Below are 12,273 nucleotides of genomic sequence, written 5' to 3'. Positions count from 1 at the left end.
TCTCTTCCTTCCCTTCCCCTTCCCTCCCCTCCCTTCCCCTTCCCTCTCCTCCCCTCTCCTCCCCTCTCTCATTTTTTGATACCAGGAATCAAACTCAGGACCTGTGCTTGCCAGGCTGGTGTGGTGCCACTGAGCTACATCCCCAGCCCATACTTTATATTTTTTATATGTCCTGCCCATGGAAGCAAATGTAGGAAATCTTGCCTTATTAAATATAAATGCTAGATAAATGCCTTCTAATTTTGTTTGCTCTGGGTTATGATCTAAAAATCTCTTTTAAGTATTATTTTTTATTATTGTTCTGGATGGTTTCCCTACTGTTCTCAGTTAGACCATATATTCTAATTCTAATTTATACTTTGACCTTTCCTGTATTAAGGTAGATTACTGCAAGAGCTTCTGTAGTTACTCCGATGGAGTGCTAATAAAAATAAGTGTCTGGGGTATGGCTCAATAGTAGAGCACTTGCATAGCATGTGCAGGTTCCTGGGTTTGATTCCTAGCACTGCTAAAAAGATGTCTTTAATAGATTTTATTCTGTATTATTAAAATTTTTAAAAATACTTTTATTATTTGATTTCTGCTTTAAAGTTTTTGATTGTGATATCTGCATGAATATAGAATTTGGGCAAAGGGGCACAAACTTACTTAGGTAGCTCAAGCAGGATGGCAAGTTTGAGGTTAACCCTGGATAATTTAGCAAGACCTTGTCTCAAAGTGAAAACTAAAAACAGGGCTCGTACAAGGCTTGGAGGCACATACTTGTAATCTCAGCACTCAGGAGGTTGAGGCAGGAGGATCACCGTGAGTTCAAGGCCAGCCTGCATTATATAAGAAGACCCTGTTTATGAATGAATGAATGAATGAATGAATGACAGGAATGTAGCTTAGTTGGCAGATCCCTGGCCTAGTGTGCTGAAGACCCTGGACTTAATCCCCTGTCTTGTCCTACCTCAAAGAATACAGTAACATTAATGTTAGGGGAAGTAATATAAGAAAATTTAAACAACAATAAATTTTACTTCCTATCACTTTTAAAAAAAATTTTTAATTTAAAGAAAAAGAAACAAAATTCCAAAGCAATATGATAGGAGGGTACGAACGGTTAATACGTTATATATTGTTATCTTTAAATTAGTTACTCAGGGTATGAGATATCAGCATTTAATTGTCCGAACAATTTTAGCACAAACCTGTCTTTTCAGTGAACTGAGAGAAATTAGTAGTATAACTGTTTCCTGTCACTTCTTTTTTTTTGTCTTTTTGAGACAGGATCTCGCTATGCAGTTCAGGCTGGCCATGAGCTCACTTTCTAGCCCAGGCTGGTCTTGAACTTGCAGTGATCCACCTGCCTCATCAGAGTGGTGGGATTACAGGCATGTGTCACCACGCCCAGCTTCTATCTCTTTTAGACGATAAAACTTGTGTGTTTTACAGTGTGCCTGCCCAAGTAAGTTCAAAATTCATGAAACTTGTGTTCCTTCATCTTCTTACATAATTTAATGAAATGAACTTTTGCGTGTGATTAGTTGTGTGTGCTTGGAATCAGAAGGAATGGGCTACTTTTTCTTTTCTGTCTTTTTTTGAGGCAGTGTTTAACGATACAGTTCAGATTGACCTTGAACTCACTTAGTAGCCGAGACTGGCCTTGAATTCACAGTGATCTTCCTGCCTCAGCCTCCCAAGTGCTGGGATTACGGGCTTGTGCCACCATACCTGGCATTTCCCCTTGACCTGTATGTTAACTGTGCTTCTTACTAAGAAATACATTTGCCCTGTTTTGTCTGCTTTCAGTGAATAACATGGCACTTCCTTGCAGGTAGGAAGCCTGGTTAAAATTTTGAAGATGAAAAAAACATTTCATATCAGCTTTTTCTCTAGTTGTGCCATGTCCTTTCTGTAAACAGAGCTCTTACCCCAAAATTATGTTAGGGTTCTGCAGCAACAGAAATGGCACACATGTTTTCTCTCTGGGGTGAAAAACTGGTTTCTTAGGGGATTTTCACTCTCAAGATTGACTTCAAAATTTGGTCCTCAGATAACTAAATACGGATCTTCTCAGACAAAAACACTTGAAAAGGACACAGGTAGTGTTTTAGAGTTCAACAGAATGTTGTGGTCTTTCAAACACATCTGCCATAATTTGAAGAAAAATAGAAAACTTCACTTTTAAAGATAGGTTTGCTTAAAAAAAGATTTGTTTAAATCTGTTTAGAAATATTAGAAACATTTCTAGTGGGCTATCATAATGGGCCATTCTTTAAACTTTAAATAAAATCTTACTATAGATTTACTTGGCTAAAGACATTTTATAAACTGTTTAAATGGGGGGCTGGGGATTTAGCTCAGTGGCACAGTGCCTGCCCAGCAAGCACAAGGTCATGAGTTTGATTCCCGGTACCGGGAAAAAAAAAAAAAATAAAATAAACTGTTTAAATGTACTGATTGACCGACCTAATGGTATTTTGTTTATAAAGTGGCTATAGCCTTTTCTCACTTTTGTTATTGACTATGCTTATTAATTTATTCATTTATTTTTGTTCGGCCTAGGTGTTGTATGAGCTTCCCACCAACACACAGTGGTGCTTTGATATTCAGTGGTGCCCCCGCAATCCTGCGGTCTTATCGGCTGCTTCCTTTGATGGGCGTATCAGTGTTTACTCTGTCATGGGAGGGAGCACAGACGGCTTACGGCAGAAACAAGTTGACAAGGTAAGAGGAAGTGATAAGGCTTTGGGTTATATGCCCCCAATATCATGTTGGATAATCATTTTGAAAATAAATTTACCTACCAGTAGCAGTGATTTAATACTGATTTATTGAATAATTATGATAAAATATTTTAGTACATGATCTGCAGTGAAAGTGCAGTGTAGTTTATATATATTTTTTCCTTTTCAATTTTTAAGCTCTCATCGTCGTTTGGCAATCTGGATCCCTTTGGCACAGGGCAGCCCCTTCCTCCGTTACAGATCCCGCAGCAGACTGGGCAGCACGCGGTCGTGCTGCCCCTGAAGAAGCCTCCCAAGTGGGTCCGGAGGCCTGTCGGTGCGTCCTTCTCAGTGAGTGGATTTTGTTTTTGTGGTTTCTAGTGACAAAGGACTTTTCACAGTAAAATGTCGTTTTAGGATCATTCAGATGATGAAAAGTTGGGTTTGAAATGTATTTGTGTGCTGTTCATTATTCAAAGTGGTTTCCTAGAAAAAAGTGGGGCCATTTAAAAACATATGTGACAATATACATAATATAAAATTTATCATCTGTACCACTTTTAAAATATATAGTTCAAATCCAAACATAATGCCATATGCCTGTAATTTGAGCCAGTCAGCAGGCTGAGGCAGGAGGATTGCAAGTTTAGGGCCAACCGGGAAAATACACAGTGTTGGAGACTGGAGGGATATGAACAAGGGCCCAGCAGGCGCCTGGACTATGCTTCCAAGAAGGACCTTGTTTCTCTGTCCTCCGGAGGGAACGGAGGGACAAAAGCACTACCTGGTTTCCTCTTGCTCCTTTAGCTACTGTTCACTCCATTCACAAGGGCTCCGCCCTCTTTTGTTTGTTTTGTTTTATGCTTAGATTGAATTGAACTCAGGATCTTGTACTTGCCAGGCAGGCGCTTGTGCCACTGAGCTACAGCCCTGGCCCTTCTGCCTTCTTGACTTAATTATCTTCAAAGCCCCATGTGGTGGCATAGTGCTATAATCCAAGCACTCTTTAAGGCTGAGGCAGGAGGATTCTAATTTCAAGCTCAGCCTGGGCAATTTAGCTACTTAGTGAGACTGTATCAGTCAATGTTTACTAGAGAGACAGATACAACCCAAGATATACAAATATGTAAGAATTTTTAAGGTTGGCTTACCACGACCACCCACAGAGTCAGATGAGGAAGAGTACAAAGAGAGGGGGTCTGCACCTGGAGACTGAAGGATGCACTCGCAGGTCTGGAGCTCACTGCAGTGTCCTGTTCGAGTCTGTGTCAGGGTGCCAGTGGGTCTGCAATAGAAGGCTGAAGAGTGCATTGGAAGCCTGGAGGTGATGGTCCAAGGTGAAGACGAAGACAAGAGCTCCTCTGAAAAAACAGAAGCAGATCTGCCCTTCCTCATTTCCATTTCTTTTTTTTTTTTTTTTTTGTCTCTTTGAGACAGGGTCTTGCTGTGCAGTTCAGGCTGGCCTTGCACTCACTTTATAGCCCAGGCTGGTCTCGAACTCCCAAGAATCCTCCTGCCTCAGCCTCCCCAGTGCTGGGATTACAGGTGTGTGCCACCACACCTGGTTTTTTGTGTGTTTTTTTTTTGTCTTTTGTCTTTTTGTTCATTTCCATTTTATACCATCCAGGCAACACCTTGCCCTAGGGTGGGTCGTCTTCACCTCGGGGTGTGGAATTGCTGAGCCAATTTAGTTGAATTTCTCATTCAAGTTGACACAATCAATCAGCCATCACAGACTATCTCAAAATTTTAAAAATGAAAAGCATAAAAAAAGGGGGGGGGTGCTATAATGCAGTGCAGAGATCGTGGGTTGAATCCCCAATACTAGAAGAAAGAAAAGCTCTACTTTTAATGCTGTCATTGGGATTTTACTTTCAAGGTACAAGTTTTGAAGACAACTCCACAAATGTCTTTCTTTTCTGGCAGTCTTGGGGAGTGAACCCAGGGTCTTGTGCTGTACTACCTCTCCAGCTTCTTTTTCTTCCTTTTTTTGAGACAGGGTCTTGCTATGCAGTTTAAGCTAGCCTTAAGCTCACTTTGTAGCCCACACTGGCCTCAAACTCGCAGGGATCCTCCTGCCTGAGCCTCCTGAGTGCTGGGATTACAGGTGTGTGTCACCACACCCAGCTACGTTTTCTTTTTTGACAAAGCCTTGCGAATTTGCCCAGTCTGGCCTCAGACTTGAGATTATCCGTCCTCAGTCCACCCAGTGGCTGGGTTTATAGATGGATGCTGCCAGACCCAGGGAGTAGAGAGCTCTTTACTTGGACTAAGCCACTGTTGGTAGTCTTAGTCTGCTTCAGTGTGCCAAGAAAAAACATTAACTTTGCATGTAGTGTAACTCCAGTAGACATTTAATAAGACCACAGCGTGTGCGGTGCCTGGCTTCTATCCACATACACACACAGAGAAAGCACAGCAGGAGAGACCCCTATCGTCCTTGTACTAAGCATTACAGAATAAGAAAACCAAACTGGTTCTGTGTTTCCTCCTTTTTCTATTTATTTTGTATGAACACATTGATATTTACTTTCTACTTCCTATGTACAAGGCTGACTGTGGGGCGCAGTAACTAGAAGGTGAGTTGCCAAGGTGCACGTTAGTAACTGCAGTCCAGGCTCAGGCTGTGGAACACGGGAGACTGAAGCAGCTAGTGTCGTCCACGTGGGTGACTGTTCAGACCACAGTTCTGTTCCTTTGCGGGGTTATAAGTGTGTTTTCTGGCCCTGTCCTTATGGTGAAAAATGATCTCATTTGTTCTCACACAGTTTGGAGGCAAGCTGGTCACCTTTGAGGGTGTCAAGGTGCCGACTCCCCAGGGAGCCGAGCAGCAGCAGCAGCACCACGTGTTCATTAGCCAGGTGGTGACAGAAAAGGAATTCCTCCGTCGCTCAGATCAGCTGCAGCAGGTTGTACAGTCACAAGGGTTTGTCAGTTACTGCCAGGAAAAGAGTGATGCTTCTCAGACAGAGTTTGAGAAAAATGTGTGGTCCTTTCTGAAGGTAAGCTGGCATTTAAAGTCATTTCATTTCATTATCTGTAAATTTAACTGTACCTCCTTTAATTCTGAATCTGCTTTCCTATTCAGTAATTGTAAAAGTGTGATTTCAGAAGTTCTTGAAATTTAAGAACATAAGGAGCATGCAACCTGATTTCTTCTGTCAGGCTTTTTCCTTCTTTGCTTTGACAAACCTAGTATGAAGTACTTTTTTAATAAGTAAAAACATAGCAGATACAGTATATTTAAGGAAGAAAGACTGCATTCAAATTACAACACAAGGGAGCTGGGGATTTAGCTCCGTAGCACAGCTCCTGCCCGGCAAGTGCAAGGTCATGAGTTCGATTCCAGGTACTGGGGGGGGGGGGAAGAAACTGCAACACAAGGACTACTGCAGTGCAAACCTAAAGTATAAAGCTGCTTAAGGCAAATGGGAAAAGAAATGAGGCATGGAGGTGAGGTTGATGGTGTTTTCATTCCACCATTAAAGAAGTTACAGGGGAGAAAATACATTTTTACTGAGTTGTTTTTTGTTTCTGTCTTCTTGAGATGGCCTCACTATGTAGTTCAGGCAGGCCTTAAACTCACTTTATAGCCCAGGCTGGCCTCATACTCACAGCAATCCTCCTGGCTCAGCCTCTCAAGTGCTGTGACTACAAGTGTGCACTGCTATGCCTGGCTTGTAATGTCTCTTTTCTTTTCTTTTCTTTTTTTTTTTTTTTGGTCTTTTGTGAGACAGGGTCTCGCTATGCAGTTCAGACTGGCCTTGGCTCACTTTGTAGCCCAGGCTGGTCTTGAACTCGCAGCGGTCCTCGTGCCTCAGCCTCCTGAGTGCTGGGATTACAGGCATGTGCCGCCATGCCTGGTTCTAAAAAGGAGCTGTTCTTTTTTTTTTTTGGTACCGGGAATCAAACTCAGGGCCTTGTGCTTCCCAGGCAGGCACTGTGCTGCTAAGCTATATCCCTGGCCCTAATGTCTGTTTCTTAACACTGAATTTTCCAAGGAAAGCAATCTTAAATGCGATAGAGTTAAATTCTAAAATTGAAGAATTTGTATTTTGTAATTAAGTACGAAATCTGCAAATGTGTTTTAGGATACAAAGTGTTTCATATGGGCTATGCATACACGGATCCTTTGGATGTTAGTGTGTATTTAACAAAATTATAGTTGGAAAGGAAGCTTAATTCAACCAGGATAACTAATTACTAATGTACTTACTATTAAAAATTGCTAGTTAAAAAACTGTTCTTGGTTTCTTTTCTAGTGGTGAATCTTCAGGATGATACAGTAGATTTTAGGTATTTTTAGTAATTTTACTTGGAATCTGGTCAATTCTTTTAAAAATTAGGCTTTATCGATAGATCTTTCTTTCAAGACTATATATATGTGTATATATATATGTATATATGTATGTGTATGCATGTATATGTATATATATACATACATATGTATGTATATACGTATATGTATATATATTTGGTTTTTTTTAAAGGTAAACTTTGAGGATGATTCCCGTGGAAAATACCTTGAGCTTCTAGGATACAGAAAAGAAGATCTTGGGAAGAAGGTAAACTATCCTGTTAATAAGCATTTAGTAAGAATTTGTAGCTGGTGAATTGGATCATTGCTGTGATATTAGCACTTCTGAGTCTCAGGCAGGACAACTTTAAATTTGAGGCCAGTTTGGGCTACATAGCAAGTTCAAGGCCCTCCTGGGCCACACAGAGGGACCCTGTGTCAGAAAAAATAAAGTGGGGATGGGGAGAGACTGCTGGAGATGTCCTGGGTTAAATCCCCAGTTGTCCCCACCCTGTGTCCCCCCAAAAGAATTTGTGTTTGGTTGCCAGAGTTTTGAATGCATGTTATTAAATTCTACTTTATACCTGGATTTAGAAACTACCAGAACCATCTTGCATTTGGATTTGTTTGAACAATTGAGCCTTGACATATGTTACCACAAAACTGAGATATTCACACACTGACAGCAGCAGAGTGTGTGAACAGCGGCTTTCTGGGGGAAAGAGGAAGGAACGTTAGTGGTCTTCCCCATGTTCAGGACAGCTTAGGTAATGAGCGCCAGAGCTCTGTCTCCAGTTACGGCAGTTTTCCCTCTACCTGTTCTGATGCCTGCACTGTGGAGTTGGTCTAGCTCATGAGTAACCAATGAATATCTTGGAGTAGAAGTGATGTATTATCCTTAACCCAAGTAAACAAATAGTCCAGGTGGCTTGCTTGCTTAACAGTTTAACTTTTTTTTTTTTTTTTTTTTTTTTTTTTTTTTTTGTTTTTTTTTTTCGGTACTGGGAATCAAACTCACGACCTTACGCTTGCCAGGCAGGCACTATGCCGCTGAGCTGAATCCCCAGCCCCCTAACAGTTTAACTTTAAAAAAAAATTCCCTTCTAAAAAGAAGGAATCATATTGCAGTTTATATTGTTCTTGTCAAGAAATGGACTAATACTTTTCCACAATGTTAATATCAATAGTAGTTTTTAAAAAAACACTGAAAACTTCGAAGGCAGTAATTTAGATCACGTTTTCCACAGTGGTTGTGTAAGTGGTGTGAATTGGGTATCTTGTACTCTAGGGTCAGACAGGTGTCGGATCCCATCATAGCCTTGCTGTTTAGGGCTGTGTGTCTCTGCTTACCCTTCAGAGTTCTTGCATTTTGCTTTATTAGTAGCCTGAATTTCTTTAATGGTGTAACTCTTCCAAAATTTGTAAGAGATTAATATGAAAATTTTATTGATGCTTGGTAGGATATAGAATCTGGTTGTTAAAATACTTCTCACAGTAATTTTTTGCATAGTGAGTACCTGAAAAAATACTTCCAAAAATTAATTTTAGTTATTTTTTAAAAAGTAAAAAAGAAATAACTATAAATAAATATAAACAGCATATATGATAGACTGAGTACCATCTATCGTGAAACATCCAGGAAAACTATTTTTGTCAATGTTGAAACAGACATGCAGTAGCTTTGTCTTTGTATATGTTTATAATTAAATGCCATTTAGCATTAAGAAAATAAAAAATTAAATATTATAGCTTTTTTATTTTTAAATTTTTTGTTTATGTTTTAGACAAGGTCTCATTATGTAGTGCAGGCTGGCCTAGAACTTGTTATGTAGGCCAGGCTGGCCTCGAACTCACTGTGGTCCTCCTACCTCTCAGCCTTCCGAGTGCTGGGATTACAAGCATATGCCACCACTCCTGGCATGTTTGTGTGTTTTTTGAGACAGAGTCTCCCTGTGTAATTCAGGCAGGACATGAATTATGTAGCCTCAGGCTGGCCTCATGCTCTAGGCCAGTGGTGGCCAACCTATGGCACATGTCTTGTTTTAAGACACGAGGTGTTAATATATGAGTTGTTTTTCTTTAAACTAAAACCTCACTATTCAAGTTTAATTGCAGTGTTGGCACTTTGCAGTAAATGTGTAAGTGGATTTTGTATTGCAATTTGTGTAATCATCTCTAAAAGGTTTGCCATCACTATTGAGGCAGTCCTCCCGCTTCAGCCTCCCTAGTACTGGGACTACAGCTGTGCACCATCATGGCCAGTTCTGAAACTTGCATTTTGACAAAAACATAGAAAGGAAAATACTTGTTTGAGATAGTTTTGTGACTGAACAGCAGAACAGGATGACACCTGAAAGAACTGCCTGTGAATGACTAGAGCCACTGAGAGGCGATTCTGCGCAAATGCTATTCTCTGTTACACTGTCCCTGATAAGGACTTTTGTGGGGTTTTGCCAACGAGAATGGATTGAGAGGTGAACATGTGCTATATGCCTTGAAGTCCAATTCCATTTAGTAGGTAAGTTGTTATTTTCTTTTCAGGTTGCTTTGGCTTTGAACAAAGTGGATGGATCCAATGTGGTAAGGTCTTAAAAATCAGCTGCCTTCTAAAATTTTGGGCTAGACCACAACAAAGAAGGAAGTGTGATCTAAGAAGTGCATCTGTTTTGTGCTTCATAGTATAAACGTGTTGATTGTGAAATTTTACTAAGTTGACTATTCTCATTTTGAATAGCCTGTTTCACTGGCGAGCATTGCTTTCTTTTGGCATATTTGAATGTCGTAAGAGGAGGAATGCGCATGGTGATTGCTCCTGTGCTTAAGAGAAAGCTTGTTCATGCTGGGTGACATCTGATAGGAAAGAAGGGGACGGTGCTAGGAATTGTTCTTGCCTCTCCTCTAATGTTCCTGCAATAAATTGACTCGGTGTTGCTCCTTTTGATCAAAGAGAATGTTGTTGGTTGGGTCTTTTGTCTCCCTTGTTACTAATAACCTTTTCATTCTGCATTCTTCAACTTCCTTTCCAATCATTTTGTGTACCAAAGGCTCTTAAAGACTTTGACCAAGTAACACAGAGTGATGGGGAGGAGAGCCCTGCTGCTGAAGAGCAGCTCTTGGGAGAGGTACTTAATTTTTTTTCATATTATATTGGACAAATATGTGATAATTGTGTGTCCACCTTGAAATATGAAAATTTTCTTGCCAGTTTGTTGCAAAATAAAGTTGGAATGTATTGTTTTCTTAGAAATGTTTAGGGTTGGAATGTGTTTACCTAGACCAACAGAAGTATCCTCTCTGAACTCTTAATTCTCTAATCTCGCTTCTGGATTATATGCTTTAAAATTAACAATTGAAGTGAGATTGATTTACCTTGTTTAGAGTACTATTTTATTCAGAAATCTACTTTCGTTGCATGTGAAGGTAATGTTTTTTCTTGGCACGTTAATATGTAGACTCCACTTTAGTGGCGTAGCCTTCGGAATTTGGCCTGGACTCAGAACCCAAGGAGAGGACACTTCACTAACTGAGCACACTGGCACTTGCCTGTAATTCCAACTGCTTGGGAGGCTGATACAGGAGGGTGCCAAGAGGCCAGCCTGAGCACCTTGTCACGACCCTGTCTTCAAATAATGAATTAAGAAAAGGGGCTCAGGATGTAGCTCAGTGCGAAACCCTGGGTTCAGCCCACAGTACTGAAAAACATTTTTTTCCCTAATCTAAACTGGTTGTTCTTTACTGTAAGTATGTCCTTTGTTGTACTTGGTAATTTCTGTAACTAGAAATAGTCATTGAACATGGAGTTGTGTCATTAATTTTTTTTTCCCTTTTGATTTTCTAGGGTTTTTTTTAAACCACTAATGTCTAATTCTGTGATTTACTTTTCTGGTTTTCTAATTTTATTTCATCTTGGAAGATTAATCAGAAACTTCTTGATTTTGTGCTCACCTTTAAATTTTTCCTTGCCTTTTGTGACTTGGTGATATCCTAACTGGTATATTCTCAGTAATCATTTACTAAGCTATAAAAATAATTCACTCATACATGTAGACTACTATATACGGTTATTAAAAATTTTCCTTAGAAGTGAATGTCCTATCATTTATCTAATAAGGAAATAAAATCTTATTAAAAACTTAAACCAATTTTGGGAATATGTAGAGAGAATCAGACATATAAATACTGTACTTTGGGGCTGGGGATTTAGCTCAGCGGCAAAAGCGCCTGCCTGGCAAGCGCAAGGTCGTGAGTTCGGTTCCAAGTACCGGAGAAAAACCAAAATATATAAAAATAAAAAAAAATAAATACTGTACTTTTACATTTATATATAACTAGATTACATATTGTCAAATAAAAGACTTTTGGAATACATTCATGAATAATAGGTAGTAGTAATAGGTATTTAAACAGTAGCCATCAGTGTATACTTTGAGTACCTGAAAAAATTGTTTTAAGGGGGTAAAGTTTTCCTTTTTATCTTGATGATACTATTTGATTGTCAAACATAGTAGCTTACACTATGAAGGTTTGGAATACATAGGAAAATTGTGCATTTTGGGCTTTGTATATGTTTAAGAAGTCTATAAGTAAAGGTGTACTTATTGTAGAAAGCAAATTTGAGAAATAGTTAAAGGATTTTTCTGTGAATTTTGAACAGTGATCATGTAATGTGATTAACTTAAATTTCCAATGGCTTTGAGGTTTTTAGATTCCAAAATGTATTTCTTTAACTGGGGAAAAGGAGTTTGAACTATAGTTAGTATTTTGTAATAGCAGTCCTTAACTGTGCTGTACTCTGCACTTGAATGACTCAGTCCCAAAACCCGGACTTTGAATACTAGGTACTTGCATTCAAGTGAGCAGATAATACAGGCATAGAAGGTAGATAGTTTATCTCCTGTAAAAAGCTGTGTCACTAATCTAAAATCTACTTTAAAAGTTTTGGATTTTTTTTTTTTCTTTTTTCTTTTTTTGAGACAGTGTATCGCTATGTATCCTAGGCTGGCCTTGAGGTCATGGGGGATCCTCCTGCCTCGAGTGCGGGCCAAGTTTTAGATTTTGGACCATTTCAGAATTCAGATGTTTTGGATTAGAGATGCTTAACTTGTAATCTCAGAAACTTATAAAAGAACTGTATATTTTTACCAGACTGACCTGCTGTTCCAGATGTGACTAATTTGAGAGAATGTGAAATGTATAATTGAATTGGATTATATTCAAAAATACTCAGATCTTACCAGTAAAATCTGATTGGTGAAAAAAAAAAAA

At 39.4% G+C, this 12,273-nt stretch overlaps 1 protein-coding gene across 13 annotated transcripts in view; it reads left to right on the top strand.

Annotated features, from left to right (window-relative positions):
* Sec31a (SEC31 homolog A, COPII coat complex component) overlaps positions 1 to 12,273 on the top strand; it is a 60,528-nt gene that overhangs the window by 17,377 nt on the left and 30,878 nt on the right. For 11 of the 13 annotated variants that reach the window (XM_005388249.2, XM_005388248.2, XM_013516171.1 and 8 more), the window contains exons 9-14: positions 2,551 to 2,712; positions 2,910 to 3,062; positions 5,480 to 5,713; positions 7,202 to 7,276; positions 9,550 to 9,588; positions 10,053 to 10,130. In XM_005388249.2, the coding sequence (XP_005388306.1) occupies positions 2,551 to 2,712; positions 2,910 to 3,062; positions 5,480 to 5,713; positions 7,202 to 7,276; positions 9,550 to 9,588; positions 10,053 to 10,130 (741 nt within the window). The remainder of the gene's footprint in view (positions 1 to 2,550; positions 2,713 to 2,909; positions 3,063 to 5,479; positions 5,714 to 7,201; positions 7,277 to 9,549; positions 9,589 to 10,052; positions 10,131 to 12,273) is intronic. The other 2 variants (XM_013516168.1, XM_013516170.1) reach the window with 2 other exon arrangements.

The sequence above is a fragment of the Chinchilla lanigera genome, unplaced genomic scaffold (assembly GCF_000276665.1).
Source record: "Chinchilla lanigera isolate Chin_1 unplaced genomic scaffold, ChiLan1.0 scaffold00032, whole genome shotgun sequence".
Taxonomy (NCBI): Eukaryota; Metazoa; Chordata; class Mammalia; order Rodentia; family Chinchillidae; genus Chinchilla; species Chinchilla lanigera.
The sequence above is the reverse complement of the archived record's forward strand: the minus strand, read 5'-3'. Positions and strand labels throughout refer to the sequence as shown.